The sequence below is a fragment of the Saccopteryx bilineata genome, chromosome 4, assembly GCF_036850765.1.
Source record: "Saccopteryx bilineata isolate mSacBil1 chromosome 4, mSacBil1_pri_phased_curated, whole genome shotgun sequence".
Taxonomy (NCBI): Eukaryota; Metazoa; Chordata; class Mammalia; order Chiroptera; family Emballonuridae; genus Saccopteryx; species Saccopteryx bilineata.
Window position 1 is genome coordinate 64,575,221 of NC_089493.1, and position 27,568 is coordinate 64,602,788.

At 37.2% G+C, this 27,568-nt stretch overlaps 1 protein-coding gene across 1 annotated transcript in view; it reads left to right on the top strand.

The window, feature by feature from the left end:
- PRTG (protogenin) overlaps nt 1–27,568 on the top strand; it is a 170,081-nt gene that overhangs the window by 128,238 nt on the left and 14,275 nt on the right. The window contains exons 12-15 of the mRNA XM_066274954.1: nt 24,375–24,470; nt 25,139–25,325; nt 25,955–26,082; nt 27,280–27,450. Of these exons, the coding sequence (XP_066131051.1) occupies nt 24,375–24,470; nt 25,139–25,325; nt 25,955–26,082; nt 27,280–27,450 (582 nt within the window). The remainder of the gene's footprint in view (nt 1–24,374; nt 24,471–25,138; nt 25,326–25,954; nt 26,083–27,279; nt 27,451–27,568) is intronic.

Below are 27,568 nucleotides of genomic sequence, written 5' to 3' on the forward strand. Positions count from 1 at the left end.
AAACAGAAAATCAATAAAGAAATATCAGCTTTAAACAACACTCTGGACCAAATGGACATAATAGACATTTATAGGACATTTCATCCCAAAATGTCAGATTATAAATTCTTCTCCAGTGTGCATGGCACATTCTCAAGAATATATGTTGGGCCACAAAACAAACATCAACAAATTCAGGAAGATTAAAATTATACTAACCATATTTTCTGATCACAAGGCTTTGAAATTCTAATTCATCTGTAAAAAGGAAGTAAAGAAACCCACAAAAATGAGTAAATTACACAACATACTTCTAAAAAATGACTGGGTTAAAAAAAATAAAGCAGAGATCAAAAGATATATACAGACAAATGAAAATGACAAAACAATGTATCAAAATTTCTGAGATGCAGCAAAAGCAATAATAAAAAGGAAGTTTATATCATTACAGATTTATATCAAGAAACAAGAGCGATCCCAAGTCTTAACATCACACCTTAAGGAACTAGAAAAAGAAGAACACAGGCAACCCAAAGTCAGCATAAGAAACGAAATAGTAAAAACTAGAACAGAACTAAATGAAATAGAGAACAAAAAAAGTATAGAAAAAGTTAATATAACGAAGCGCTGATTCTTTGAAAAGGTCAATAAAATCGACAAGTCACTGGCTAAGAAAAAAGAGGACAGACTCATATTCAACAACCTAGAAGAAATGGATAAATTCTTAGAACTATACAATCTTCCAAGACTGAGCCATGAAGAAGTGGAAAACCTAAATAGACTTATAAGCAGGGAGGAAATAGAAACAACTATCAAAAACATCTCCAAAAACAAAAGTCCAGGACCAGATAGTTGCACTGGTGAACTCTACCAAACATTCAAAGAAGACTTGGTACCTATCCTTCTCAAAGTCTTCCAAAAAATAGAAGAAACTATACTCCCCAACACATTTTATGAGGCCAACATAACCCTCATACCAAAACATGGCAAGGACAACACAAAAAAAGAAAACTACAGACCAATATCTCTAATGAACACAGATGCAGAAATCCTAAACAAAATATTAGCAAATTGAATACAACAACACATTAAAAAAATAATACATCACAATCCAGTGGGATTCATTCCAGGAGCAAAAGGATGGTCCAATATACATAAATCAATTAATGTAATACAGCACATCAACAAAACAGAGAACAATAACCATATGATCCTATCAATAGATACAGAAAAGCATTCAATAAAATACAACATCTCTTTATGTTTAAAACACTCAATGAAATCGGAATAGAAGGAAAGTACCTCAACATAATAAAGGCCATATATGACAAACCATCAGCTAATATACTAAGTGGTGAAAAAATAAAGGCTTTCCCTACAAAATCAGAAACAAGCCAAGGTTGCCCACTCTCTCCACTCTTATTCAACATAGTTCTGGAAGTTTTAGCCAAAATTCTTTTAGAAATAATAAACTAATACAGTAAAGTCACAGGATACAAAATCAATATACAAAAGTCAACTGCTTTTCTATATGCCAACAATGAAATTTCAGAAATGAACTAAAAAAATATTTCTTCTACAATTACAAGAAAAAATATAAAGTACCTAGGAATAAACTTAACAAAGTATATGAAGCACCTATATACCGAACACTACAAAACATTATTGAAAGAAATTTTAAAAGATACAATAAAATGGAAAAAATATTCTATGTTCATGGATTGGAAGAATCAACATAGTTAAAATGGCCATGTTAGTTAAAATGGCCATGTTACCCAAAGCAATATACAAATTTAATGCAACCCCCATCAAAATCTCAATGTCATTTTAAAATAAATAGAAAAAAAATTACCAGGTTTGTATGGAACCTTAAAAAATCCTAAATAGCCAACGCAATCCTGAGGAAAGGAATGAAGCCGGAGGTATCATAATACTTGACCTCAAATTATACTATAGAGCCACGATCATCAAAACAGCATGGTATTGGCAGAAAAAAACAGACATATAGACCAATAGAACAGAATGAAGAACCAGAAATAAAAGTATACTACATATATATGGACAAATCATCTTCAACAAAGGAGGCAAAAACCCACAATGGAGAAAAGAAAACCTCTTCAATAAATAGTGCTGGGAAAATTGGAAAGCCACATGCAAAAGAGTGAAATTTGACTACAGTTTGTCCCCCTTCACAAAAATTAATTCAAAATGGATCAAAGACCTAAATATAACATCTGAAACAGTAAATTACATAGAAGAAAACAGGTGCTAGGCTCATGGGTTTTGGCCCTAGAGAACAATTTTTTAATTTGACCCCAAAGGCAAGGGAAGTAAAGGCAAAAATAAATGAATGGGACTATATCAAACTAAAAGGCTTCTGCAGAGCAAAAGAAACTGACAACAAAACTAATAGGGAGCCAACTAACTGAGAGATGATATTTGCAAACAACAGCTCCGATAAAGGGTTAATATCCAAAAACTGCTCGCAGAAATTAGGGAATATCTCAAAATGAATATGAAGCAATAAAATATTCCTTAATTTTTGTGAGCAGTATATATAAAGGACTCACAAAGCTCAGCAACAAACAAGCAAACAATCCCATTGAAAAATGGGGAGAAGACCTGAACAAACACTTCTCCCAAGAGGACATACAAATGGCCAACAGGTAAATAAAGATTCTCATCTTCACTAGCTATTCAAAAAATGCAAATCAAACTACAATGAAATACCACCTCACACCTGTTATATTGGCTATTATCAACAAGACAGGTAATAACAAGTGTTGGACAGGCTGTGGAGAAAAAATAACCCTCATTCACCGCTGGTGGGAATGCAAATTAGCACAATTATGGAAGAAAGTATAGTAGTTCCTCAAAAAATTAAGACTAGAATTACCGTATGGCCCAGCAATCCCTCTACTGAATGTATAGTAAAGACACGTGCACCCCCATGTTCATCGCAGCATTATTCACAGTGGCCAATACATGGAAACAACTGAAGTGTCAATAGAGGATTGGATAAAGAAGATATGGTACATGTACACATTGGTACACCACTCAGCCTTAAGAAACAATGACATAGTGACATTTACGACAACATGGATGGACCTTGAGAACATTCTAGTGAGTGAAATAAGTAAATCAAAAGAAGCTAAGAACTGTATGATTTCACACATAGGTGGAATATAAAACTGAGACCCATGGACGTACATAAAAGTGAAGTGTTTACCAGGGGGAAGAGAATGTGGGGGAGGGGGAAGGGGACTTGAGTGAATGGGGAGGTGATGGGGGGAAGGGTGTAAAGAGGGACAAATATAAGGTGACAGAAAATTATTCGACTTTGGATGATAGGTGCACAATGCAATCACCAGTTCAAATGCTATAGAAATATTCACCTGAAACCTATGTACTCTTATTGATCAGTGTCACACTGTTAAAGCTAATTTTCTAAATAAAATTTTAAAATTAAGAGAAAAAGAAAGAAAAGCAGAAGGGATCAGGCAAATCATTGTTGCAATATTATGGGAGAAATAAAGTTGGCAGATTTGAAACTGAATCTTGCTACAATTTTCTTTTTATTTATTCATTTTTAGACAGGAGAGGGAGAGACAGAGAGAGAGAAGGGGGGGGGGAGGAGCTGGAAGCAGCAACTCCCATATGTGCCTTGACCAGGCAAGCTCAGGGTTTCGAACCGCGACCTCAGCATTTCCAGGTCGACGCTTTATCCACTGCGCCACCACGGGTCAGGCGCTGAAACTGAATCTTGTAGCAAATCACAGTAGCTATTTTATACTCTTCAGTGTTTGAAAGGCTTTTTTTGCAATTCAGTTGAATGCAATAGCAGTTCTACATTTCTGCTTCTGAAAATCAAGATTGCAAAAAGCATTAAAAAGATAGTGTCCCCTGAAAGAGTAAATGCCTTTTACTCTTACGCTATATATTGTACTGTTACTGTATCAGAATTGCATTATGGCATCCTATAAGATGTTATACCTTACAATTGTATGTCTTTTCCATTTTGAAAGGTCATTTTGGAGACAGAGAAGGAAGACAGCAATAAGTGTCTGCATTTCCTTAAACATTTTTTCACTATCTTAAAATAATGTTTAACTTTTTATATCAACCCCCCCAAAAAAAATTAATGGGGAAAATAGTTCTGAAAAAATAAAGACTTTTGATGGGTTTTTTTCCCTGGACTTTTATATTCTTAGTCTTGAATAGTCATCATTTTTTAAGCTCTAAAACATGGAAAGCTCTGTACAACACATCTGTCCCGTTATTAAATGAAGTATAATTTGTGAACAAAAATGATACCCAGCTACTCCTTTTCAAGATGAACAGAGGTGTTTTTTCCGAGAATGAAATTGATGCAGTTGTCTAAATGGCCGTCACTTTTGTAGGTTTGAAGTTGTTTCACTGCTTCTTTAGCAGCCAAGTGGCAAGTTTTCTAGCAGACAGTGGTAGTGGGGAGGGGACTGGGCTGCATCTGAGTAGAATTCTCTTTGTAGAATTCCTGAGAAGTTGATCTTCAGTGGCTTTCTTGAGAAAGCATTTCTTGTATAAAAGAGGAACCTTTTTAGTACCTAAATTAGCTTTCTGTGATTCATATGCACACATTTTGTTTTCTTGCTTAAAAAGAAGAAAGAAAAGAAAGGAAGAAAGGGGTAAAGCAAACCCTAAAGCCACACAGCACAGATAACCCTGTGACCCCTGGCGCTGGGTGAAGATTTACAGTACTTGTGGAGCCTCACTTCACATGCCTGGCTGAAAAGAACCCTAAATAAAGTGAGGCCCCTGTGGAGATGGGGAAAATAAGCAGGATAAGGAAGTTCCATTATTTCAGGCAGCTCTGTTTTTTTTTTACTAGTCTATAAAGTGAAATTCCAAGAGTGGTGTATTTCTCTTTTTCAGTTTGTGTCACTTCAGTTTGGGGTCTGATGATAGAATAGTTTGGTCAGGGGTGCCCTGGGCAAGGCATCCTTCTCTGTCTCCCTCTCTCAGCAGATACCCTTCCTGCTGGCTTTCTCAAATTAAATTTCCATGTGAAATATCTTTTCTTTAGGGAAAGCAAAACAACAAAAAACTTTCTTTAAAAAAAAAACAGGCACTATCAAAATATTAGTGAGAATAGTAGTCACCAATAGTTTTATCTTTTTTACACATTAAGTCAAGGTTTTATTCGGATATAAAGTATAAAGAGTACAGGAGAACAAAATTAGTCCCACTGTCTCCAGAAGAATTTTTAACTTGGTTCCAAATGGCAATTCAAATTAAGACATTTGAAGAAGCTTTGACAATTTCTGTCTAATAAATGTTCACAGCTATGTAATCTTTATTTAATAGCTTTATATTGAGCCTTTAACTTGACATTTTCTCTAAAATAGGTTAGTATTTGTCAGTATTTTCTACAGTACCTTGTGTTTATATTTTGAATTTAATTTATTAAATTGATTCACTGTTTTCTGTTTCCTATATGAGCTGATAAAAACCTCACTAAAATGATAACAGATAAAAGCAGTGTTTCCTCGGTATCAGTAAGTTGCTCATAATTATTGATGAATAAACCAGAACCTTCAAGTAATATTTTTATGAAGGAAGGGAAAATTTTAGTAAGCTTTTCATTTTTCTGTTAAGAATCTGTAAGGATGATAAAATGCTTGACATGATTTGTAAACAACAGTTTTCCTTACAGAGGGGAAAACTTTTTTTTGTAGGAATTTAAATCAATACTGTCCATTAATCATTGTGCATGTCAACCCTCAGACTACTCTGGAAGTTTCTGGAGAATGTAAAGAATCTTTAGATGTGTGAGGTCCTTAAAGATCTAAGTAGGTTAAAGAGTCCCCCCTCTTTTTTTTTAAATGCCACATTAGCACATGAAAGAAACTTCAAGGAGGATAGAAAAAACCATTTGCTATATTGCACTAATTATACTTGTGGGTTTTGTTTTGTTTTGTTTTAGGTTTGTTCTTTAAAAACTTAGTTAATGCAAATGAAATTTTAAGCTTTGCACTAATTACTTCATGGGGTTGAAGAAGCTGCAAGACAGCCATTGGCAAAGGAAAGTATTTTTATCTTAGCTTTTAAAAATATTTTTGTATGTTTTTATGTACATAATAGAACAGTCACACAGGTATTGTTATGAGTGAAAAAATGTATATGTTATGATTATGCAAGCTAGGAAAAAATTATTAATGGAGAGTGAAATAAAATAATTTGGAGACACTATTGTAAAATAAAGAATCAAGTATTCTTGAGTAACTGCTGCAGTTATGAAGCTTTACAATCTAGAAAAGGAAATGGCTATTAAGCAGATCATTCCATAAATTATAATTACAAACGAGCAAATGCTGGGATGAAAAATCATAGAGAGTTGTAATGCCACATTATAGGGGACACTTTATAGTTTGAGGGTGGAGGATTGAGGTAGGATTCTCAGGAAATCTGATGTTGAATTAAGATCTGAAGGATAATAGAAGTTAATTGGGTGAAGGACCCTGATGGGATCATGAAAGGATTAAAGAAGGCATGGCATGAAGTATAGTCAGAGACTGATCATCAGAACAGACTAAATACTGGTATATCTTCCTATCTAAACAACTTGATTTATCAGTTGGTTTGGATAAGCAAGTGTGATAACATAATCCTGACAGAGTTTGTGGAAATCGTATGTATTTTTCTATTTCATTTTGAGATGTTTGACATCTTGAAAGACTTCATTTATCATCCCAGAAAATGTAGGCTGTCCTACCTAAGTGGCTGGCATCCTCTTGAATTAGCCAAGATAGCTGACTCCATTGGCACGTAATTGTGGTTTAACATAGACTATACAGCAGTTGCTTCAGCCAAAGGTTAAAAATGGCATCAGCTTTCTCAGCCTCCCAGGATGCTAACAATAACTTATGAAACCTGTGCAGATTATTTGGCATGATTATCACAGTTTATACACCTTATCTAGTAGATTGAGTAAATACATCTAGCTAAAGTCATTGTTGCAAATTTACATATCTCCTCCTTTCTTCTAAGAAAAATTTGGAGTAACTTGATACAGAAACACAAAATTCAACAAAATAAAACACAAATAGGGTATAATAAAGCCCAGTGTTGTTAAGATTTTGGAATTTGAGAACATTCATACTAATAGAGTATAAATGATACACAACTTTTCTAGAGATAATTGAGCAACACCAAAAAGAGTAGGTGGCAGGGAAGTTGTAACACGCATACTCTTTGACCTAGAAATCCCATTAATAGACACCTATCATAAGAAAATAATAGTGAGCATGCACAAACATTTGGCCACAGGATGTTCACTGTAGTCTACAGGGTCATTTATATATAATTGTGGAAAGCTGGGGGAAAACCTAAAAATTCAACTTACAGAGGTTTAATTAAATAAACTTTGGTAATCCATAGAATTTGAATAAATGTAGATGTTGAAAGGGATGTTTTAGAAGGATCTTAAATAGCATGAATTGCTGTTCACAGCATGTTGAGTGAAAAAAGCAGGTTATAAAATACAAAAAAATATTAAGTAGGTATGCATATGGGTAAGGAGGGAAATGAAAAAACCATACAATCAAATGTTCACAGTGTTTATCTCTGGGTGCTGGTATTAGGGATATTTTATTTTACTTGTCTAAGTTTTATATATTTTTTATAATACATGTATATTCTATCATAATGAGAAAAAAACAGTATAAAGTATTTTTATAAATTGGATATGCTTAAATGAAGAAATTAGAGCAAAGAAAAAGATTGAAAAGTCACTGAAATTAGGATTATGTCTTTATTGCATAAGGTCCTGTACAGTTGCTAAAAATGCCCATAAATTTAGCTGTGCACTTTCTTGCAGCCAGAGCAAACTACAAACACTGTTAGCTATGGGCACAGGACAGTTTAATTATTAGAAAATTGTAATATAATAATTAAGTTCCCAAAATACAGTACCTCCAGAAAAACACTTACTCAAACTGTTGGAGATTCTTTGTGAATCTATATGTATGGAAAATCATATGACCTTATGCTTGACAATGACTTAAGATAATAAAGAGAGAAGATTCCTGCGATTTTTAGGATCACATAACAAGTTTAAGGTATTGGATGACCTAGAGATATTAGTGGGGGAAACAATTAAAATAATTTTTTTGAACTTTCACCTTTCTCCATCTGGATGGCCAAGTATGATGGTTTCTAGTGTGTTTCCCTTTCTTGAATACACTCCCACTCTTTTCATAAAATGACCTTTTGTTTCAGAAGAGAAATCATAGCAGATGGGCCTTAATTCTGACCCTGCAAAACTGTGGAAACTGCATCTATAACCTCTGAAAATTTCAAGAAGTGTGGAGACCTTCTTTTTAAAAAGGCCCATTTTTCTATGCACATTTCCATTCTGAGAAATTACAGTGATTGTTTTAATCATATTAATTCTCTGTCTCCTTTTGACCCAATTGCATACTTTTATTGTCCTGATTCTTGGTATACTGCATTCCCAGGCTGTGTACATGTAACAGACTGGCATTCCAGTGTGACTCATTAGAAATTAAAAGAAGAAAAGAAATCTGCATTTGCATTAAATAGATAGATAGATAGATAGATAGATAGATATAAAGGTATAGATAGATAGATAGTATATATAGTAACTGTCCCAGATAGTTCTAGAAATCTTACAAAAAGCCTAAAAACATGTTGGTGCTTTTCTCTTTAATGTCTGTAATGTTAGGCAACAGTTCAGTTATACATAATTATACATAATTATAATACAAGGTGGGGCAAAAGTAGGTTTACAGTTTTTCATATGATACAATACAGTAATTAATAAATAATAATACAAAAATAAACTTTTATAAATGAATATAAAGAGATAGAGCTAAAATTGACCACTAAGAAAATTGGGCTATTCTGGGGTTGGGAAAGCTTCTGAAACTGTAATCTTCTTCTTCAACAAGCAGACTAACAAATCGCACTTACAAAAGACATGGATTTTAAGTTCTCTTTCCTTTAATTAAAAAAAAAAACAAAAAACCCTGTATTATAATCTATGTAGTATTCTTGCCAAAATTATTTTATCTGAATCTAATCAGGGAACTGATTAAATCACAAAATCCAGATGGTGAGATAGTCTACAAAACATCTGGACTGGATTCTTTAAAGATGTCATTGTCAGTGAAAGATAGGAAAAGGACAGGGAACAATTACAGATGGAGGTGACCCTGTGTTGGATTAGGGGATGGTGGCATTAGAGAATAACTATAAAAGACATTATTGGGACCATTTGGGATATTAAAAAGGTGGACTATATATTAGATAAAATTGTGTCATTAAATTTACTGGCCATAATAATGCTATTGAGGTTATACAGGAGAGAATGCACTGTTCCTGGGAAACATGTCCAAGTATTTAGATGTTGTGATGATTTAACAACAAAAGATGTATGTGTGCATATGTATACTTGTACACACACAAATAGAACAAATAAAGCAAATCCATCAACACTTAAAAAAATAATTGAAAAAGTTAAAAGTGCCCTGTGCTGTGTTTTAAATCTTTAATTAGTACCTCCAAATTAGGAATGGTTTTACTGTTATTATGCACAAGGTTAAAACAACAGCACTTCTAAAATAACAGATAGTGAATATCAGAAACCTTACCTTTTCTGCTGAATATTTTATCGGAAAATCCTTTTGGTTTAACTATATGCTCACATTGTTTGAGGTTCTCCTTCATATGTGCTGAAAAACATCTTAAGGTATTTTGAGTACTTTCCAGTACCCCAAAGACCTTAACTGTCTTTCAATACATGAACAATTTAAGGTTTATATGGAATTTGAATAGATTGTTTATAGCCAGTTATCATGGCAATGACCTGCACCTGCCTGTATCAAAGAAGTTCCAGAATTCTCTTATCAGATTTCAGAGTGATACATTCAGTAAAGTTTTAATAAATTGTTGTAACACAGCGCTTCTTGTGAGTTCTAAAAGAGGCATAAATAAATAACACAATCATGTTTTATCACTATGATTGATGAAGCTGATAGTTCACCAGCTTACATTTCCCACTTGAGAAGAAATTTAAGATTGGTTTCAAGCTGTCTGCCTGCATCTTTCCCATCTTGTAAGCATGCTTTTAACTGCTGAGGTCTGAGATTTGGAGGAATGGTTATCAAACCACAGATGTTTTTGCAATGAAACTGTGCACCTCCGACCAAGTCACTGTGGTTCAGGAGATGATAGATGGTATTTTCATGTTGCCTCACAAAAGGGTCAAAATGGCATGGCAGGCCCATGACAGTGAAATGGAGAAATGTTAGTCCTGGAAGGAAATTTATTTCATGGCTTCAGGGGAAGTTTGGTTGTCATGAATAGGCTCTCTCTGTCAGTCTATAAAAATATTGTTTGTAAGGCAGTGATGTATGTCAGACAGACAGTGCATGTGTGCCGGCAGACAGAGCAGCTACTTAAACAAATGCTGAACCAAGTACAGTAGCTTAACTCAAGTACTTTGGATGCTTTTAGGGTAAGGATTCCTCTTGATAGAAATATCAACATAATCATCAAAGGAATTTATTTCATTTTTGTAAGTAAACTGTATTTGTAAATTTTTTAGCTTCGTCATTGTGACTGCACCACTCACCTCCATTCTAAGATTTTTTTTACATAATAATAATAATAAATTGTTATAATCAGTTGTTTCATTTATTCACTTTTAAACCATTCAGGAACATATATGTGGACCCAACTCAGTACTATTCACATAAATTATCCTAAATTTGGGGACAGTTCAGGCTGCTGCTCTTTTGGAGTCTTCCCTGCTTCCCCCACCCCCACGGATGTGACAGCCATGGGCACAGTTCCATTAACTAACAGTGTTGGGGAGACTGAGCGCTAGCGCTGGCTCATCACACACATGGACCGAGGTGCCTTCCACGGGGATTCACAAAGAGAAAGGAGTGTCATAAGAAAGAGACATTAAAGACCAAAAACTGTAGGAGCCTCCAGTATCGCTTTCAGATTTGTTTTCCAGTATTTGGAATGAAATCAGATTCATTTATGGCAGTGTTCCGGTGGAAGTCTTCGACCCCAAATATTTTTATATTCAGATAGCCTCCAGTAATGCATTTGTCAAAAAAAATGCATTTAAAGGAGGTTTGAAAGCCTGATAGAAATGAAATCATGTGATCAAAAGAGAAATAACGTGTGATCAAAATATTAGTGGATGTGATAAATTGGGAAAGTTTTATGCTTCTGAATTTATACAATATCCATTTGGGGGGGAGCAGGTGTTAAGATAGAGATTATTAATAGGATTTACAACTGACTCTCAACTGTCACATACAAAGAACTTCTAAATTATCCTAAACTTAGTAAGAGAGGTGTTGTTTGTCTTAAGGCCCTTCAGGGGGCAGAACAAAAAGGACCGAATCATTTCAGGTTTAGACAAATAACTACCGTCAGCTTTCAAAGAGAACTGTCCTACAGAACACAGGGAAAGTGGGGGGGGGGGGTTGCCCACCCCATCTGCCATTCTGTCTAGTTTACACTCAAATATTCTATATTATCACAGGACAGATTTATAACATTTTGGCTTGGTGGTCATTAAAAATAAAACTTAAAATTTTTATAATGCAAATAGTACAAAATGTCTGATTCACAATCCCTTACAGAAAGTCAGTTTCTAAATGAAAGGAGAATGAATTTTTTTAAATCTAGGTTTAAGTAAAGTTTACATTCTTTTAGCTAGAAACCTCTGTTTTTAACTCATTATGCTAGTACATTCAGGTAGTGCATTATTTTAACCATCATGTGTTAACTTTTTTCATTCTAACATAAGTCTGAGGGTACAAGACAAAGAATTTCCTTTTAGAAAAAAGACCTGCTCCCCTCATCTCAGTACTGTTTAGAGGGAGGAAGCAGTGCAGGCCTTGCAGCATTTGGATAACTTGAAGGTAAATCACGTTGTTTAAAAGTGTGATTTGTGTTTTAATTACTGTGCTTCAACATAGCATTTCAAAGCAAAGTCTTTTACTCTGCTTGCCTTTCCCACCCATCCCCCATCGCGTTCTCCCTGCTCGTCTGCTGTTGGACCAGACTTGGGCTGGCCTCAGATTCTATGTCAGAGGCCATGACCCAGGTGTCAGAGCAGTCCTCACTGCTGGCCTCTTCTCTGAATAATTATATGGGGGGTATTGTGTTGGAGGGACAGGCTTGGGGGCAGTGCAGTCACCCTGGCTAGCCCTAACCAAGGAGCTCTTCAGTCAGACTGCAGGGGAACAATAGGCCTAAAAAGGCTCACACAAAACATTGTAGCACAAAAGATTATATTAAAACTGGACATTTGGCTAGACACTCGGTTGCATCCTTCAGAATTTTACCTTTCTCGCTTCCTCTGAGCATTTCCTACTTCAGCATTTTCAGACGTTGACCTTATATCAGCCAAGTTTTCAGTCTGTTACTTACCTTTGCTTGTATATTCTAATTTGTTTGACTATTTTTAATGTTTTAAAACTATCTAAATTGTGACACTATATTGCTCATAGAAGCAAAGCTTTTCTGTAGCAGCATTTTAAGTAAATAATTTGAAGTAGTACATAGTGCTTCTTAAAGTAATGCTTTGTAGTTTCTGAAAACATTTTATTAAGCCACTCCAACATGTTCCATGTATGTAAATAGAACAAAAAAAAAAAAGTGGCAGGGATTGTCCTAAAATAGATGTGATTGTTTTATCTTCCTTTGGTCCTGGGAGGTGGTTTTTCCCACTAGCTGAGAAGTTTCCGTGGAAGGACGGAGAATAGAACCTGTGATATCTTTATCAGGTTTGAGTTTTAGAAATGATCTCAAAGATGGACTGACTCCTGTGGGGCAAAGTTTACTAGTGGTCCTAACCTCAGGTTTTCTCTGAATTTTACCTTGCCTTGACTGTCCACTGCGGCCTGGCTCTTTTCAAGGCCTCTGGAGCTCACCCACAAGCAGCAGCTGGAAAAGACAAAGGCATGGTTTTCAAGACTCCAGTACTATCTCTTAGTGTTTGTTGGTCCACAGCTAGACACTTTGTAAAAAATTCTTTTCTATTGTGCGTTTTCCAGGAAACCAAACCTCTAGATATGTTAGTATTACAACAGAGAATTCATCAAATTTGAATTGATGTCCATCAGTCTTGCTGTCTGAGTTCATTTCTAACTAGGGAACACGTGGTCATCATCGTGTTAGGGGGGAGGCATGGAGCAGGGTGTGGGAACTTCCTGTTAAGTGAGCCTGTTTTACCTTTTATAACTTGAAGTGTAGTGCTTGCTTCGGCAGCACAGACACTAAAACTTGAAGTGTAAGGGTAGAACGATGATCAAAATCCAAAAGGATTGGAATTCTTGAATGTTTTCAACTTAAAGTAAAATTAATTTTTTCCTTAATGTTTATGTCTGATTCCTCTGACTTTGCTCTGCTGTGTATTTTATTGCCTTCAGTGTACGTTAATATCACCCACTCATTCAGGACCTACAACGTAGCCTCTTTCAGACATAACCTAAAACCTGGTAGTGAGCCAAAAAAGGATTTAAGCCAATCAGTAGGAGAGGATGCCATTCTTTAGAATAGGGGTCCCCAAACTTTTTACACAGGGGGCCAGTTCACTGTCCCTCAGACCATTGGAGGGCCGGACTATAAAAAAAACTATGAACAAATCCCTATGCACACTGCACATATCTTATTTTAAAGTAAAAAAAAACCCAAAACACCAGGAACAAATACAATATTTAAAATAAAGAACAAGTAAATTTAAATCAACAAACTGACCAGTATTTCAATGGGAACTGTGCTCCTCTCACTGACCACCAATGAAAGAGGTGCCCCTTCCAGAAGTGCAGCGGGGGCCAGATAAATGGCCTCAGGGGGCTGCATGCAGCCCACGGGCCATAGTTTGGGGACCCCTGCTTTAGAAGATAGCCTCTTAATTTATACATGTTCTTACATGTTTTACTCTTTGACTTTTCAAACATTAGTGATTATATGGTCCTGGCTTTTTAAAACAGTCTCAGAAGCGTAAACCTAGAGCTGAAGGACAAGAAAAATAAGTTTTTAAAAAAAATACTCTACGTTGTGGAAGATACAATAATTGATGCCCATAAAAATGGTTTCGAAGTCTCAAAAAAGCTTCAGTTAACTTCCAGCATTCTAAAGAATCAGGGAAGTTAAAAATACTTGAGGACATTTTACAGGGTGGGGAAGAAGTAGGTTTACAGGTGTTCATATGGAAAATAATACAATAATAAATAATAATACAGGAATTAATAAATAATACAAGAATAAATTGTATTTTATATACAACTGTAAGCCTACTTTTGCTCTACCCTATATATAGAAAAATTATTACTTTTAAAGGAAGGGTAGTTTATTTATGTAGAAGTGTCCTTATCTATAAATAAAAATAATAATTCTTGCCTGACCAGGCGGTGGCACAGTAGATACAGCATAGACCTGGGACACTGAAAACCCAAGTTTGAAACTCCGGGGTCACTGGCTTGAGTGCAGGCTCACCAGCTTGAGCATGGGATCATAGACATGATCCCAAGGTCACTGGCTTGAGCAAGGAGTTGCTGGCTCGGTTTGAGGCTCCCCACCTCTCCCAGGTCAAGGCATTTATGAGAAGCGATCAAGGAACAGTTAAAGTGATACAACTACAAGTTGATGCTTTTCATCTCCCTTTCTGTCTCTCTTGAAATTTTTTTTTAAAATACTTATTTTATAGGGTTGTATTAAGAATTATTTAAGTTAAGTCATATAAAGTACTTACTAGCTTTGTTTTTGTTTTTTTGTATTTTTCTGAAGTGAGAAGCAGGGAAGCAGAGAAACAGACTCCCGCATGCACCCAACTGGGATCCACTTGGAATGCCCGCTAGGGGGCGATGCTCTTCCCATCTGGGGCATTGCTCTGTTGCAATGGAAGCCACTCTAGCACCTGAGGCAGAGGCCATGGAGCCATCCTCAGTGTCCGGGCCAACTTTGCTCCAATGGAACCTTGGCTATGGAAGGGGAGGAGAGAGATAGAAAGGAAAGGGAGAAGGATGGAGAAGCAAATAGGCGCTTCTCCTGTGTGCCCTGGCCAGGAACTGAACCTGGAATTTCCACATGCTGGGCCACTGCTCTACCACTGAGCCCACTGGCCAGGGCCAACTAACTGTTGACATATAAAAGGTAATACATTCCCCCCAACTACTTTATTAACAAAGCAATTCATATTTATTGTAGAACACATAGAAATACATGAATCAAAATAAAAATTCTACTGGATAGCAATAGATACCACTGTTAACATTTAGATACATATCGGAAGATGATGCGTTTTCATTCCCCTTCATAGCTTTTTCTCCAGTGACCCAGAACCTCCTGCTCCTCCGTGTTTTCTGCTACCCCACCCCTGTTTACTCTGTTAAAGAACCTACGTACCAGATCTTATTCTTACTCTTGGTGACTTCTCTGCCATATTGGACATTGTCAACCAATCTCCTTCTCATGGCTTCTGTGACATTTTTTACCTTCCTGGTTCTCCTCAGGACTCTTTTATACCACTTCCCTTCTCACCCCCAGGTTTCTAGTCCCTAATGTCTTCTCTCTCCATTGGCGCCCATCCTCTATGGAGATGACTGCTATGTGTGGTTCTGCATCCTAACTGCTACCTCTGTGCAATACTTCTGATCACCCATTGGCCATTGAAGTTTCCTCCAGTACCTTTGATTCATCATGTCTTTGGCTCTCCCAAGCATATCCTCTTCTGGGTCTGTGGGTTTACTCAGGCTGGTAACTTGGGAGCTTTCTTACTCCTCCTTCTCATCAATCCCTTTCCTCAACAATTTCATTTACTCTTCTGTATGTATGTTATAAAATCCACAATTCCATCCTGGCTCACAAAGCTCTCTGAGACCTGCCCCAGCCTACCTTTCTCTGTGGCTCTCACTCATGTACTTTTACTGAACTGTTCCCTCTTACTCATCCAGGATCCACGTGTTCCTGACCCCAAGCCTTTGCTCACACTCTTCCCTTGGCTTTGATCCCTTCTTTTCCATGCTTACCAGAAGGTCAGATTCTGCTCAGATGCTCTTCTTTGAAGCCCTGCCCACTTTCCAAACTAGTAGTAACTGTTCCCTTGTTTTGATTCCCCTGACAAATTAATACCACCCATCTTTCATGATATTTATTTGTACCTTTGTCTTCACTCCCTTAATACACTGTTGCCTGAACAAATTTGAGAACAACAGATACATTTCAACTTCCTAATCTTAAATGAAGAAACTGAGTTCCAGGAGACTGCCCAATTTGCAGCCACACAGCTACTAAATCCAAGATTGAAATCCAAATCCCCTAATTCTCAAACCAGCCCCCTCCTCTTCATTGATTTTTTTTTTTGTTTATTCATTTTAGAGAGGAGAGAGAGGGAGAGAGAGAGAGAGACAGAGAGAGAGAGAAGAGAGAGAGACGGGGGAGGAGCTGAAAGCATCAACTCCCATATGTGCCTTGACCAGGCAAGCCCAGGGTTTTGAACCGGCGATCTCAGCATTTCCAGGTCGACACTTTATCCACTGTGCCACCACAGGTTAGGCCTCATTGATTTATTTAGCATTAAAAAGTATCTACTAGTTGCCAGACATTTTTCTAAGCACTTTACAAATATAAACTTATTTAATTTCCATTTTATAGATGAGGAAACTCGATTCAAACCCATGTAGTCTGGTTCCAGTGTCCCTGCTTTAAGCACTGCACTAGCCTATCCTGTGTGTGTGGGGGGGGGGCAGGGATTGGGAGTCATGGGATGCTAATAGTAATTCTTTTCTGTCATTACTATTCATATTGATATCAGTATATATATATATTTTTTTGTATTTTTCTGAAGCTGGAAACGGGGAGAGACAGTCAGACAGACTCCCGCACGCGCCCGACCGGGATCCACCCGGCACGCCCACCAGGGGCGAGGCTCTGCCCACCAGGGGGCGATGCTCTGCCCCTCTGGGGCATCGCTCTGCTGCGACCAGAGCCACTCTAGCGCCTGGGACAGAGGCCAAGGAGCCATCCCCAGCGCCCGGGCCATCTTTGCTCCAATGGAGCCTTGGCTGCGGGAGGGGAAGAGAGAGACAGAGAGGAAGGAGGGGGGGGGGGTGGAGAAGCAAATGGGCGCTTCTCCTATGTGCCCTGGCCGGGAATCGAACCCAGGTCCCCCGCACGCCAGGCCAACGCTCTACCGCTGAGCCAACCGGCCTGGGCCCAGTATATTATTTTTATCAGTCTAATTGTTGATGTTATTTTACTATATATGGGCTCTCTTTTAATCAATTTATGTGGATTAATTTATTTCCTCTTCCCAGTGGCCTCAAAAGGTAGAGGCTGTTATCATCATCATGCTTATTTTATAAGTGATGTTAACCGAACGTACAGAGAGAAGAATTATTCACCAAGTTACACAGTAATGACCAAGCTAAAACTGGAATCCAGGAAGTCTGGGTCTAACGTCTCAGCCCGTAACCACTGTGCTAGATTATCTCTCTGCTACTCAGTAGTGCTGACTCATTAGGAAGTCAGAATTCTTACCTGTTTGTCTCAGCATCCTCCTCTATTGAGAACAGATGACAAAAACAATAGCTAGCTCACAGGGTTATTAAAAGTTCATTTGACAAACAGCGATACAAGGAGACCCTTCTCCCTTTTCAGTGCTTTGCATTTCATGAAGTCTTTTATTTAGTGGAACTTGAGTAATAGCCATATTCCGTGCTTACCTGTTTTGAATTGCTCATTCATCATTTTCAGCTAAATGAGTGGGGTCATCACTTCCCTTCGAGGCACACAGATGCCATCTAGTGATAGAGAAAAGAAGCACAAGTTATTCAATAAAACACTAGAAGGTGTGGGTTTTTTTGTCATTTTTAAGAACGTGTTGCAATAAGAAATAGAGATGTTAATACAGAAGTTTTTAGTGGGTTACTTAATATGTTAAAAATGCAGCTAATGCACTATTATTGTTAAATCATGTGCTTTTATAATGATAATTAGGTTCTTGATCAGTACGTCTTTAAATTTTTTTGGCATTACAAGGAGTCTCATTTTATTGACCTTTGGGGTTTTTTGTTCTGAGTTACTGAGAGTAATAAAAACCTAATGGTTAAAACTGTTAACAGAATGAACTACTTTGTTCTGTCCATCTGCTTGCTGTTTCTAATACTAGTCCTCCAACTTTTCCATACTTTATATTTATGAAACAGTCGACTGTTTCATAAATGAAGAAATCTATTATTTTCCAAAGCATTTATCATCAGGTGATTTCTTTGTTAGCAGATGAGAGATTATTAGATTTTTATGGAAGATGTGGGTGAAGGTAGATTTACACTGAGAGGATTATACACCATGTGACATGGTTGTCAAAACAGCAAGTATTCTTAGCAGTCCATACACACAAACCACAACACATTGTCATTCATGCATGTCAGACACATGCTTGAGACTTTTGGCTGCTCCCCACATTGGGGACTTAATGAGAACAGAGGGTAGTTAGAATCAGCTGCAGTATTTGCTTATTGTTAATTTGCTGATATTCTGGATTCTAAACCTTACTTGTATGAACTAACTTTTTCTATATTCATTTGACTTCACAAAGATGATTCCCAAATTTAAGTGCACTATATTTTGGTAGTACTTTTTATATTCTCCCAGGAAACTTTACTCATATAATAACAAGAATAATATTGTGTGCGTACTAATTATGGGAACTATAAAAAGTAATTAATAGGCATGATTTCATTTAAAACTTTGAAAATCCCTCTAAGGGTTATATCTGTTTCCAGTAGCAAATAACTCAGGTTAAGAAAACTTAAGAAACTTGTTCAAGGTTATATAATTCGTAAATAATTCAGAGTATTCATTTACCAGTCTGTCTCCTTTGGTAGATTGAAATGAAAAGCAAAAGTTATGCCTGTCTAATCCTTGAGTCTTTTATACAGTGCCTGATTTTTAGGAGGCACTTGATAATTGTTCATTTGATACTTTTCTTGACCAGCCAGACTTCTGGTTCTGATTCCTCCTTAGATGAGACAAACTCAACTTGAAGGAAGAGGTGGTGGTGACAGTGAATCAGAAAGGAGAGGAGAGAGGCAAATCCTGGAGCCAGTGGAGAAATGGTCAAGGGTACAGCTATAGAAATATTTTAAGAGGAGATCTTCACTTCTTGGCCGAAGGTTGACTTCTTAATAGAGAAAGATATGTTCATTTGCCTAGGACCATGATTTTGTTAACTTAAGCTGACACTACATAGTTATGAATGAAAATGTTTAGAGTCAGATTTATATTACATTAATTTGAACTTTCTTTTCTGACCCTTCATGTTTATATGTTGCTAAATCTATAAGCAACTTTAACGATAGATCCAAATACTACCTATGTGAGCCATCAGCCCTGGAACCACGAAGAGTTAACCCTATTGAGGAGTGATTTTTATACCCCTTGTGTTGAGTTTTGAAGAAACTGGGACTAACTTTCTACTTTCTCTTTCTTCTCCTCCCCTCTCCTGGTTTTGAGAAGGCCTGTATTATTCTTTGTGGCTGCTCTTCCTGACTCTGCTGTTTTCCCCCTAAACCACATAGCCCAAGTCTGCTGAGTCTCTGTAACCAAGCACCACATATGTGGCGATGCTTAACTCAAGAAGAGCTTTAGCAGACTGTGGGAACTGGTTCCCTGTGGCACTTCAGTGTGGATCCTGGATGTCTGCTTTGTCCTTTATCTATTAATTAAAGGGTCTTTGCAGAACTGCAGAATTTTAGGCTTTGTGCTATTTAAGCTGAGGCACATTATTTGTGCATTTAACTGTATTTAATATATTGGCCCTAAACTAATTTTTTTTATTCTGTATCAATAATTTTGTTAATTGTGGAGCTGTTCTCTGTTTTCTTTCTTAGTTAATGACTCTTACTGCCTGATCAAGCTCATCTTAACATTATTTGATGGCTTTGGGTCCCTGAGTCCCCTCTTAAATTTACAAAGACTACCTGAAATCAAGTTTCTAACAAATTGATGAACAAGAATAAGCCAGTTTGCTCCAGGGTCTCTGGATTACCACATGAAAATAAAATAGTTACTAGATTTGGAGATTGGAGTCCTGTGTTTTGAAACCTGGAGGAGCACACAGTGAAGACATGTGGCCCACTGCTCAGCCAGGCCCCCCATCCTGGCACTTGTTATTTTTTAGAACAAGATTCTTTGTAGAGCATCCAAGGTCACAGGTGAACAAATGGAAATGGACTCTCCCACTCATTTACAATATTTTTTCCACATAGTATGTCCTATTTATTTTTTCTACTAAAATCATTTCCAAAGTGCTCCTGGTTCTTGTCTTAGCTTTTTCATGTGGATAGAGAGGAATCTAGTGCACCTCTATGTGCCTGATTTGCCTGCTCGTTGGTTTACCTTTTCCTGACCTCGTGTCAACTAGCAGGGGAAGCGTCCTAGCCCTGACGAGGGTCGTGCTGGCCACGCGGATGAGTTCCAGATGGGCCCCAGAGAGCGTGCTCCCCCTCGGTGGGCTTGTTGGAGCCTGTACTGAGTGGGGAATAGCTGGGTGCTGAGGGTCTTCAGGGAGCATCTGTCCTCTCAGAACATACAAGCTGATTCTGTCTGATCAACAACAAAAAGTTAATTCTTGGTTTAAAATTTAGTGTAGCCTGACCAGGCGGTGGCGCAGTGGATAGAGTGGCGGACTGGGATGTGGAAGGACCCAGGTTCGAGACCCCAAGGTCACCAGCTTGAGCGTGGGCTCATCTGGTTTGAGCAAAAAGCTCACCAGCCTGGACCCAAGGTCGCTGGCTCCAGCAAGGAGTTACTCAGTCTGCTCAAGGCCCTCGGTCAAGGCACATATGAGAAAGTAATCAATGAACAACTAAGGTGTTGCAACGAAAAACTGATGATTGATGCTTCTCATCTCTCTCCATTCCTGTCTGTCTATCCCTCTCTCTGACCCTGTTAAAAAAAAAAAAAAGATTTAGTGTAAATAGTTCGTTTTATAAATAGGAAGGAGAGAAAAGTTGAAGAAGCAATCTTAGGGTTAAAAAAAAATTCTGGAGAAGTATTCATGGAGATTTTGATTGCTGTTTTCACAGTAGAAAAAGGATTAGTCTTTCCACCTATCCTCATAATCCTACTCAAAACCAGTTTTCTGTGAGAGGTGGCTGTCTCTGGGTCCAGCTCCCTGAGACTGAACTACCTGGGGCAAATGCTGTCTCATCCTCCCTTTGCTGTATCTGCTACATTTCTGACATGGTACATCACACTGAGGAAGCTTTCCAAAAGACACCCTTCTAACTGAGCCCAGACAGAGGGAAGAACTATTTTTTGGAGATGGCACTGTGAATTTATAAAGAACTAGATTCTGAAGAGCCTACTGAATTCCATCTGTACCCATGCAAATTGATTCAGTTGACTATGAGTTCAGCAACATGATAGGAGAAAAGAAAGAAAAAAACAGATTCAAATTAAGTAGCCTTTGATCTGAACTGAAACCTTTTGAATCTTAGAGTTTCAGTGCTGAATGTTGGAAATCACTTGAAATCCAAATATGTTTGTATGTTCTTTTATAAAATATTTGCAGATACTTCTATTTTGAAATTCATTATAAGGAGACAAACTTGCTGTGACAAGGCACATGGATTGTGTAAGTTTAAAGGCCCTGTACTGTTATATCCACAGTTGCTTGGTTCAGCTTTGTATGACATTAGACATGCTACTTAATCCCTTCTTAGCACAATTTTTATTTTATTATATGATTTTATTTTATTTTATTTTTAGTGAGAGGTGGGGAGGCAGAGACAGACTCCCACATGCTCCCAGACCGAGATCCACCAGCAAGCCCACTAGGGGGCAATGTTCTGCCCATCTGGTGCCTTTACTCCACAACAGAGCCTTTTTTGCCTGAGGCCAATTCACTCCAACTAGGCCATGGCTATGGGAGGGGAGAGAGAAAAGGGGAAAGGGAGGGGTGGAGAAACATATGGTCACTTCTCCTTTGTACCCTGACTGGAAATCGAACCCAGGACATCCACACACTGGGCTGTTGGTACTATCACTGAGCCAACTGGCCAGGGCCTTAGCACAATTTTTTTATAAATGGGGATAAAATATAGAGTTTTGTGATATTCAAGATAATGTATCTATAAAACATTTTCTATAGGATGGATAGTCAAAAGTTATTCATCCTCCCTGGCCAGGTATACAGTGGATAGAGCATTGTCCCAGCATGCCAAGGTCACAGGTTTGTTCCCTGGTCAGGGCACATGTGAGAAGCAACCAGTGAATGCACAACTAAGTGAAACAACAGGTTGATACTTCTGTTTCTCTCTCTCTCCTCCCTCCCCTTCCCGTTGCCCCCTTTTTCAAATCAATGGAAAACAAATACATATTTTAAGTTACTAGTCTTCCTACTTTTTTATCTAGAAAGTATGGAAATTTTCTAAGCTGTATAAATTTTTCTTGTGTTTTTAATTTTATCAAAACAAATAAAATTTTTACATTTTAGGAAATCCTTTAAATCGGTTTTAGTAAATATTAGAATATATTGATCAGTTTCTAAAATATTTACACAAACTCTTAAATTACTTTGGAGAGTTTAATAAACTTCACATTTGATTTTTGGATTTTTAAATGTTTGAATTCACTCTAGAATTATCTTTATTGTTTTATTGTAAGTCTATATCTATTAAAGATGATTGTGTTTCTACTTCCTGGTAATATACCAAAAGGCAATGAAATCTGTATCTTGAAAAGATCTCTGTACCCCCATGTTCATTGCAGTATTTTTCACAATAGACAAGATATGGGAACAATCTAAATGTCTATTGATCAGTAAATAGATTTTTTAAAATGTTGCAAAAATACACGTGTGCGTACACACACAAAAATATTGTTGAACCTTAAAAAGAATGAAATCTTATCTTTTGCATAACTTCAATGAACCTAGAGAACATTACACTAAGTAAAATAATCAAAACACAGAAAGACAATTGCTATCTGATCTCACTTATTAGATATATGACCTAATAGAATTGAACTTAGAGAAACAATGGGATGGTGGGTACCAGGGGTTGGAAGGTGGGAAAAATGGGATGGGATGGTCAAAAGGTACAGAGTTTCAGCTATGCAAATATAAGTTCTGGAGATCTAGCGTACGGCAGAGAGACTATAATTATAAATATTGTATTGTATACTTGAATTTGCTAAGTGTAGGTCTTAAGTGTTTTCATCACACATACACAGAAAATGGTAATTGTATGAGATGATAGATCTGTTAATTAGCTTAATTGTAATTATTTTACAATATAATGTATATCAAACATCAGGTTGTACAGCTTATAAATATACTACTTTTATTTGCCAACTATACCTCAATGAAGCTGGGGGTGGGGAATACATTGTTTATGTATATATACACTTTTGCCCTAAGCAAGCACTTGGTAGTTATAAGTAGTTACACTTAAATTTATTGGTATCATTAACCTTACTGTATGTTTTCTAAAGTATATTATTTAAAATTTGTAATCATTTATTTTCTCAAAGGCCAAGGTATTTTTTGTTTTGTTTTAATATGCATGGAATGGACTGTAGTTTTCAGATTGTGATAGTTAGTGATTGCCAGTAGAGGGAGCTCCAACTCATCTTTCTTGGTGACTTTTGCTCTCAATTTGAAAAACGAAGGTTTATGGAAAGGGCATAGTTAGAAACAAATAACACATGGTTCTAAAGATTTTCAAATGTATTAAAGGATGACAGTTGTAATTCTCCTTAACTTTATTGGGGAAACCATCTAACTTTGACTTTCATACTCTTAATAAACTACCCTCACATAACTAAACAAAAACTTCTACATAGTGTAACTTGTAGGCAATTCATCACACAACCCAAGTTGTTTAAATTTGAAAATCTCTCTGGTCAGTTGAGGAGGAGGAAGAGTAGTGTTGGTAATATTATTGTTCTAAGTGAGGTTTAAGCAAAGTAAAAAATAACAATTGCCGTACTAAGGTGAATTGCTGAGTCATTGTGTAAGATGGTGGAGAGGGAATTTTATTTTACTTAGACCTGGTATTCATTCACATTTTAAAACTAAAATCTAGCCCTAGCCTGATAGCTCAGTTGGTTTGAGCATAATCCCAAAGCATAGAGGTTGCCAGTTTGATCCCTGGTCAGGGCACATACAGGGACAGATTGATGTTCCTGTCTCAATCCCTCTCTTTCCCTAAAATCAACAAGTAAAAAACAAAACAAAACAAAAAACAACAACCCCATTTATTAAACAAATAAATAAAACCAAAATCTAGAAAGAGTCTAAAACCCTCGTTTGTATCTAGGTGGCTGGACCTAATTATTACCTGTTGGTTTCTTTATAGACCCTAGAAGAAAATACCACGTGAGGCTGCTGGCTTATAACAACATAGAAGATGGCTATCAGGCAGATCAGACAGTCAGCACCCCAGGATGCGTGTGTAAGTAGAAGTCATGGCAGCTTCTTTCATTCTGTATGGTTCACAGTCCTTTTTCTCCTCTTTCAATTTAAGTCTCTTTACTACTTGGAAGCCGTAGTGGTTTGATTACCTTATAGGCTTCATGGTGCCTAAGACAGTATCTTGGAGTACGTGCTCAGTAAATATTTAAGAGAGATGTATTTAATCCTAAGAACCTAGCTTACTTTTGTATGCAAAAGGCCATACGAAATTTAACTGGGAAAACAAAAACCCTGAATACCTACATATACTGAGTTTTCATTCATCTGCTCTACCCTTGAGGCTAATTATTTTCTTTCAGTTGCTGTTTAGTTTTATTGCCACTAAGAGCCGTTTGATTTTATTGCTACTAATGTGGGTGTCAGTCTAGTTTTAAGTCCACTGCTGGCTTTCTGAATGCCTTTGGCTGGTAGCTTGACTTCTCTATGCTATTGTTTTACAATCTAAGTATTAATACTATTTGATTCCTTACCTAACTCATGGAGAGGTCGCTTAGTATTGAATAATATATCTCTAGACTGCTACAAACCTCTCGAGGAGGAAAGAGCTTACAATCAAGTTATCGGGTGGGGTGTTATGATTTTACCATTTACCACTTTCTACAATAAAGGTTGTGCCGTGTGGTAAATTAACAGTGTCTTTTCCGATAGCTGTTCGTGATCGCATGGTTCCTCCTCCCCCACCACCCCACCATCTCTATGCGAAGGCGAACACCTCATCCTCCATCTTCCTGCACTGGAGGAGGCCTGCATTCACCACTGCACAAATAATTAACTACACCATACGCTGTAACCCTGTGGGCCTGCAGAATGCTTCTTTGGTCCTATACCTTCAAACGTATGTAGCTTCTATTAATGGTTGTTTTCTTTGCTCCCCTCCCCATTCATACTTCTTACCATCTCGGGCCAGTTTGAGCTTCAGCTGTAAGCATTTGTCTCAGGCCTTATCTCAGAAAAATGTCTGGGGATTTTACGTCTTTACCATATTCAATTCTGAAACTGCATTTTTTTTTTATATTTAATTTCCATAAATATATTTTTTTCCTAGCCTCATGCAACAAGATTAGACAAGAAGCTATTGTTACTTTCATGTGGCTAAAGAATACCATGTATAAAGAAAGAAAAGAAAAGATCATTGTCATGCTGGCATCAAAAAATAAAGCTAGTTATTCTGTTGACTAGATTATAGGTAAAAAGGTGCCTATCACTAGATTTAAAAGTATGATTTGACTTTCAGCATTTCAGAGGAAATCTCTTTGTATTAGGATACTTGTAGGAAAATTGTACAGCAATTTATAGGAATATTTTATAGGATCATACCTGATATAATATAGTCAAATTAGATTGCTCTTTAATGTAAAAATAAATTTTAGTATTCTCTTCCTAGCTATATTGATTGGAAGTACTGATAATTGTTGAGGAACAATGTGAGAACAGTATTAACAACTTCATTGCTCATTATCATAGATCAGAAACTCACATGTTGGTTCAAGGTCTAGAACCAAACACCAAATATGAATTTGCTGTTCGATTGCACGTGGATCAACTTTCCAGTCCCTGGAGCCCCGTCGTCTACCATTCTACACTTCCAGAAGGTAAAAAAAGGCAGCTCCCTTAAGGGTTTTATCTAAATGTGTAAAAAATATATAATTATATATACATGTCACTTTGAAGAGGATACTACCCAGGTCACCACCTACCAATTGATGTGTGTATGTGTTTGTTTTGTTTTTAAACGTTTGAGATTTCTTGTCCTTTATTAAATAAGTTTAATATATTTTCCCCCTTTCAGTGTATGTGTTACACAGGCAAATGGTCTTAAATAAGGTATGCTGTTCAAGGCTGCACCGGAATCATTTTAAATGTAAATAAGCGAATAATGTATGTGTTAAGGGTCCACACAAAAACCTCCCTCTGTCTGTGTGGTGGTTCGATGCTGTGCACAGCGCACAGATAGGATACCTGATTGAGCACCAGTTCTGTATAGCTTACTGTGGCTCTAGCTAAGGTATGTCCTCAGAACTTGCGTTTCCTTTTCTTAAGAGTGAGGGCGAAGGACTAGAATACCTGTGAGGACCTCTATTTTAATTATGCCGAGAGAAAGCAAAGGTCATATATTTTAGTTAGCAAGGGACTTTTTGCTGTGGTTTCAACAATATTTCCTATCCAGCCCTTCACACTTTTAGCTCATATTAAAAATGGGATCAATTAAAGTCACAAGACTTCACTACTTTTTGCAGATATAAATTATTAGTGTAAAGTCTGCCCTTTTAAACTCACTGATCTACAACCTTTTGGAGAATAACTGAATGCTTCTGGTCTCAAAAGTGGTTTTCTTCGATGGCTTCCTAGAGCAGCTTGAATATATATTCTGCACATTTTAGTAAGAAATGTAGCTTAGTTTCAGTACTTAGTAGGGTAAGACAGTATCTATAGTAACGAGCAGGTGCTACTGGTGGGATTGTAAACGTGTCTAGTGATGAGTTTGACAAAGCTTTATCAAGAGCCCCCCAAAATGTTTACAACCTCTGATTTAGTCATTCTTCATCTAGGAATAGACCATCTTCTTTATATTTTTAAAGTCTTTTGAATATTATAAAAATGAAATTAGCTTTCAGAAAAAGAAAAGCAGTATCTTACTATTCTCACTAGTAATCGGCAAAATGGATTTTCGAATACTTTTATAGTGTTTCTGGTGTTTCAAAGTCTTCCTGTCATTCTGTCAGCCAGGTATTTGGGTGGCTATGACCACTTTCTCCTAGTAAATGCATATTTTCCGCATGTGTGCACAGCACCAGCAGGCCCACCGGTTGGAGTGAAAGTGACGCTGATAGAGGACGACACTGCTCTGGTTTCTTGGAAACCACCTGATGGCCCAGAGACGGTGGTGACACGCTATACGATCTTATACGCGTCGAGGAAGGCCTGGGTGGCAGGAGAGTGGCAGGTCCTGCACCGAGAAGGTAACGCGGGCACAGATTGCCAAAGAGAAGGACAAGGAAGATCATCAGTGATAATGAACCAGGGGGAGAGAGGGATCTAGAGGCTATTTTGAGTTAATATTTCTCAAGTATCAAATTG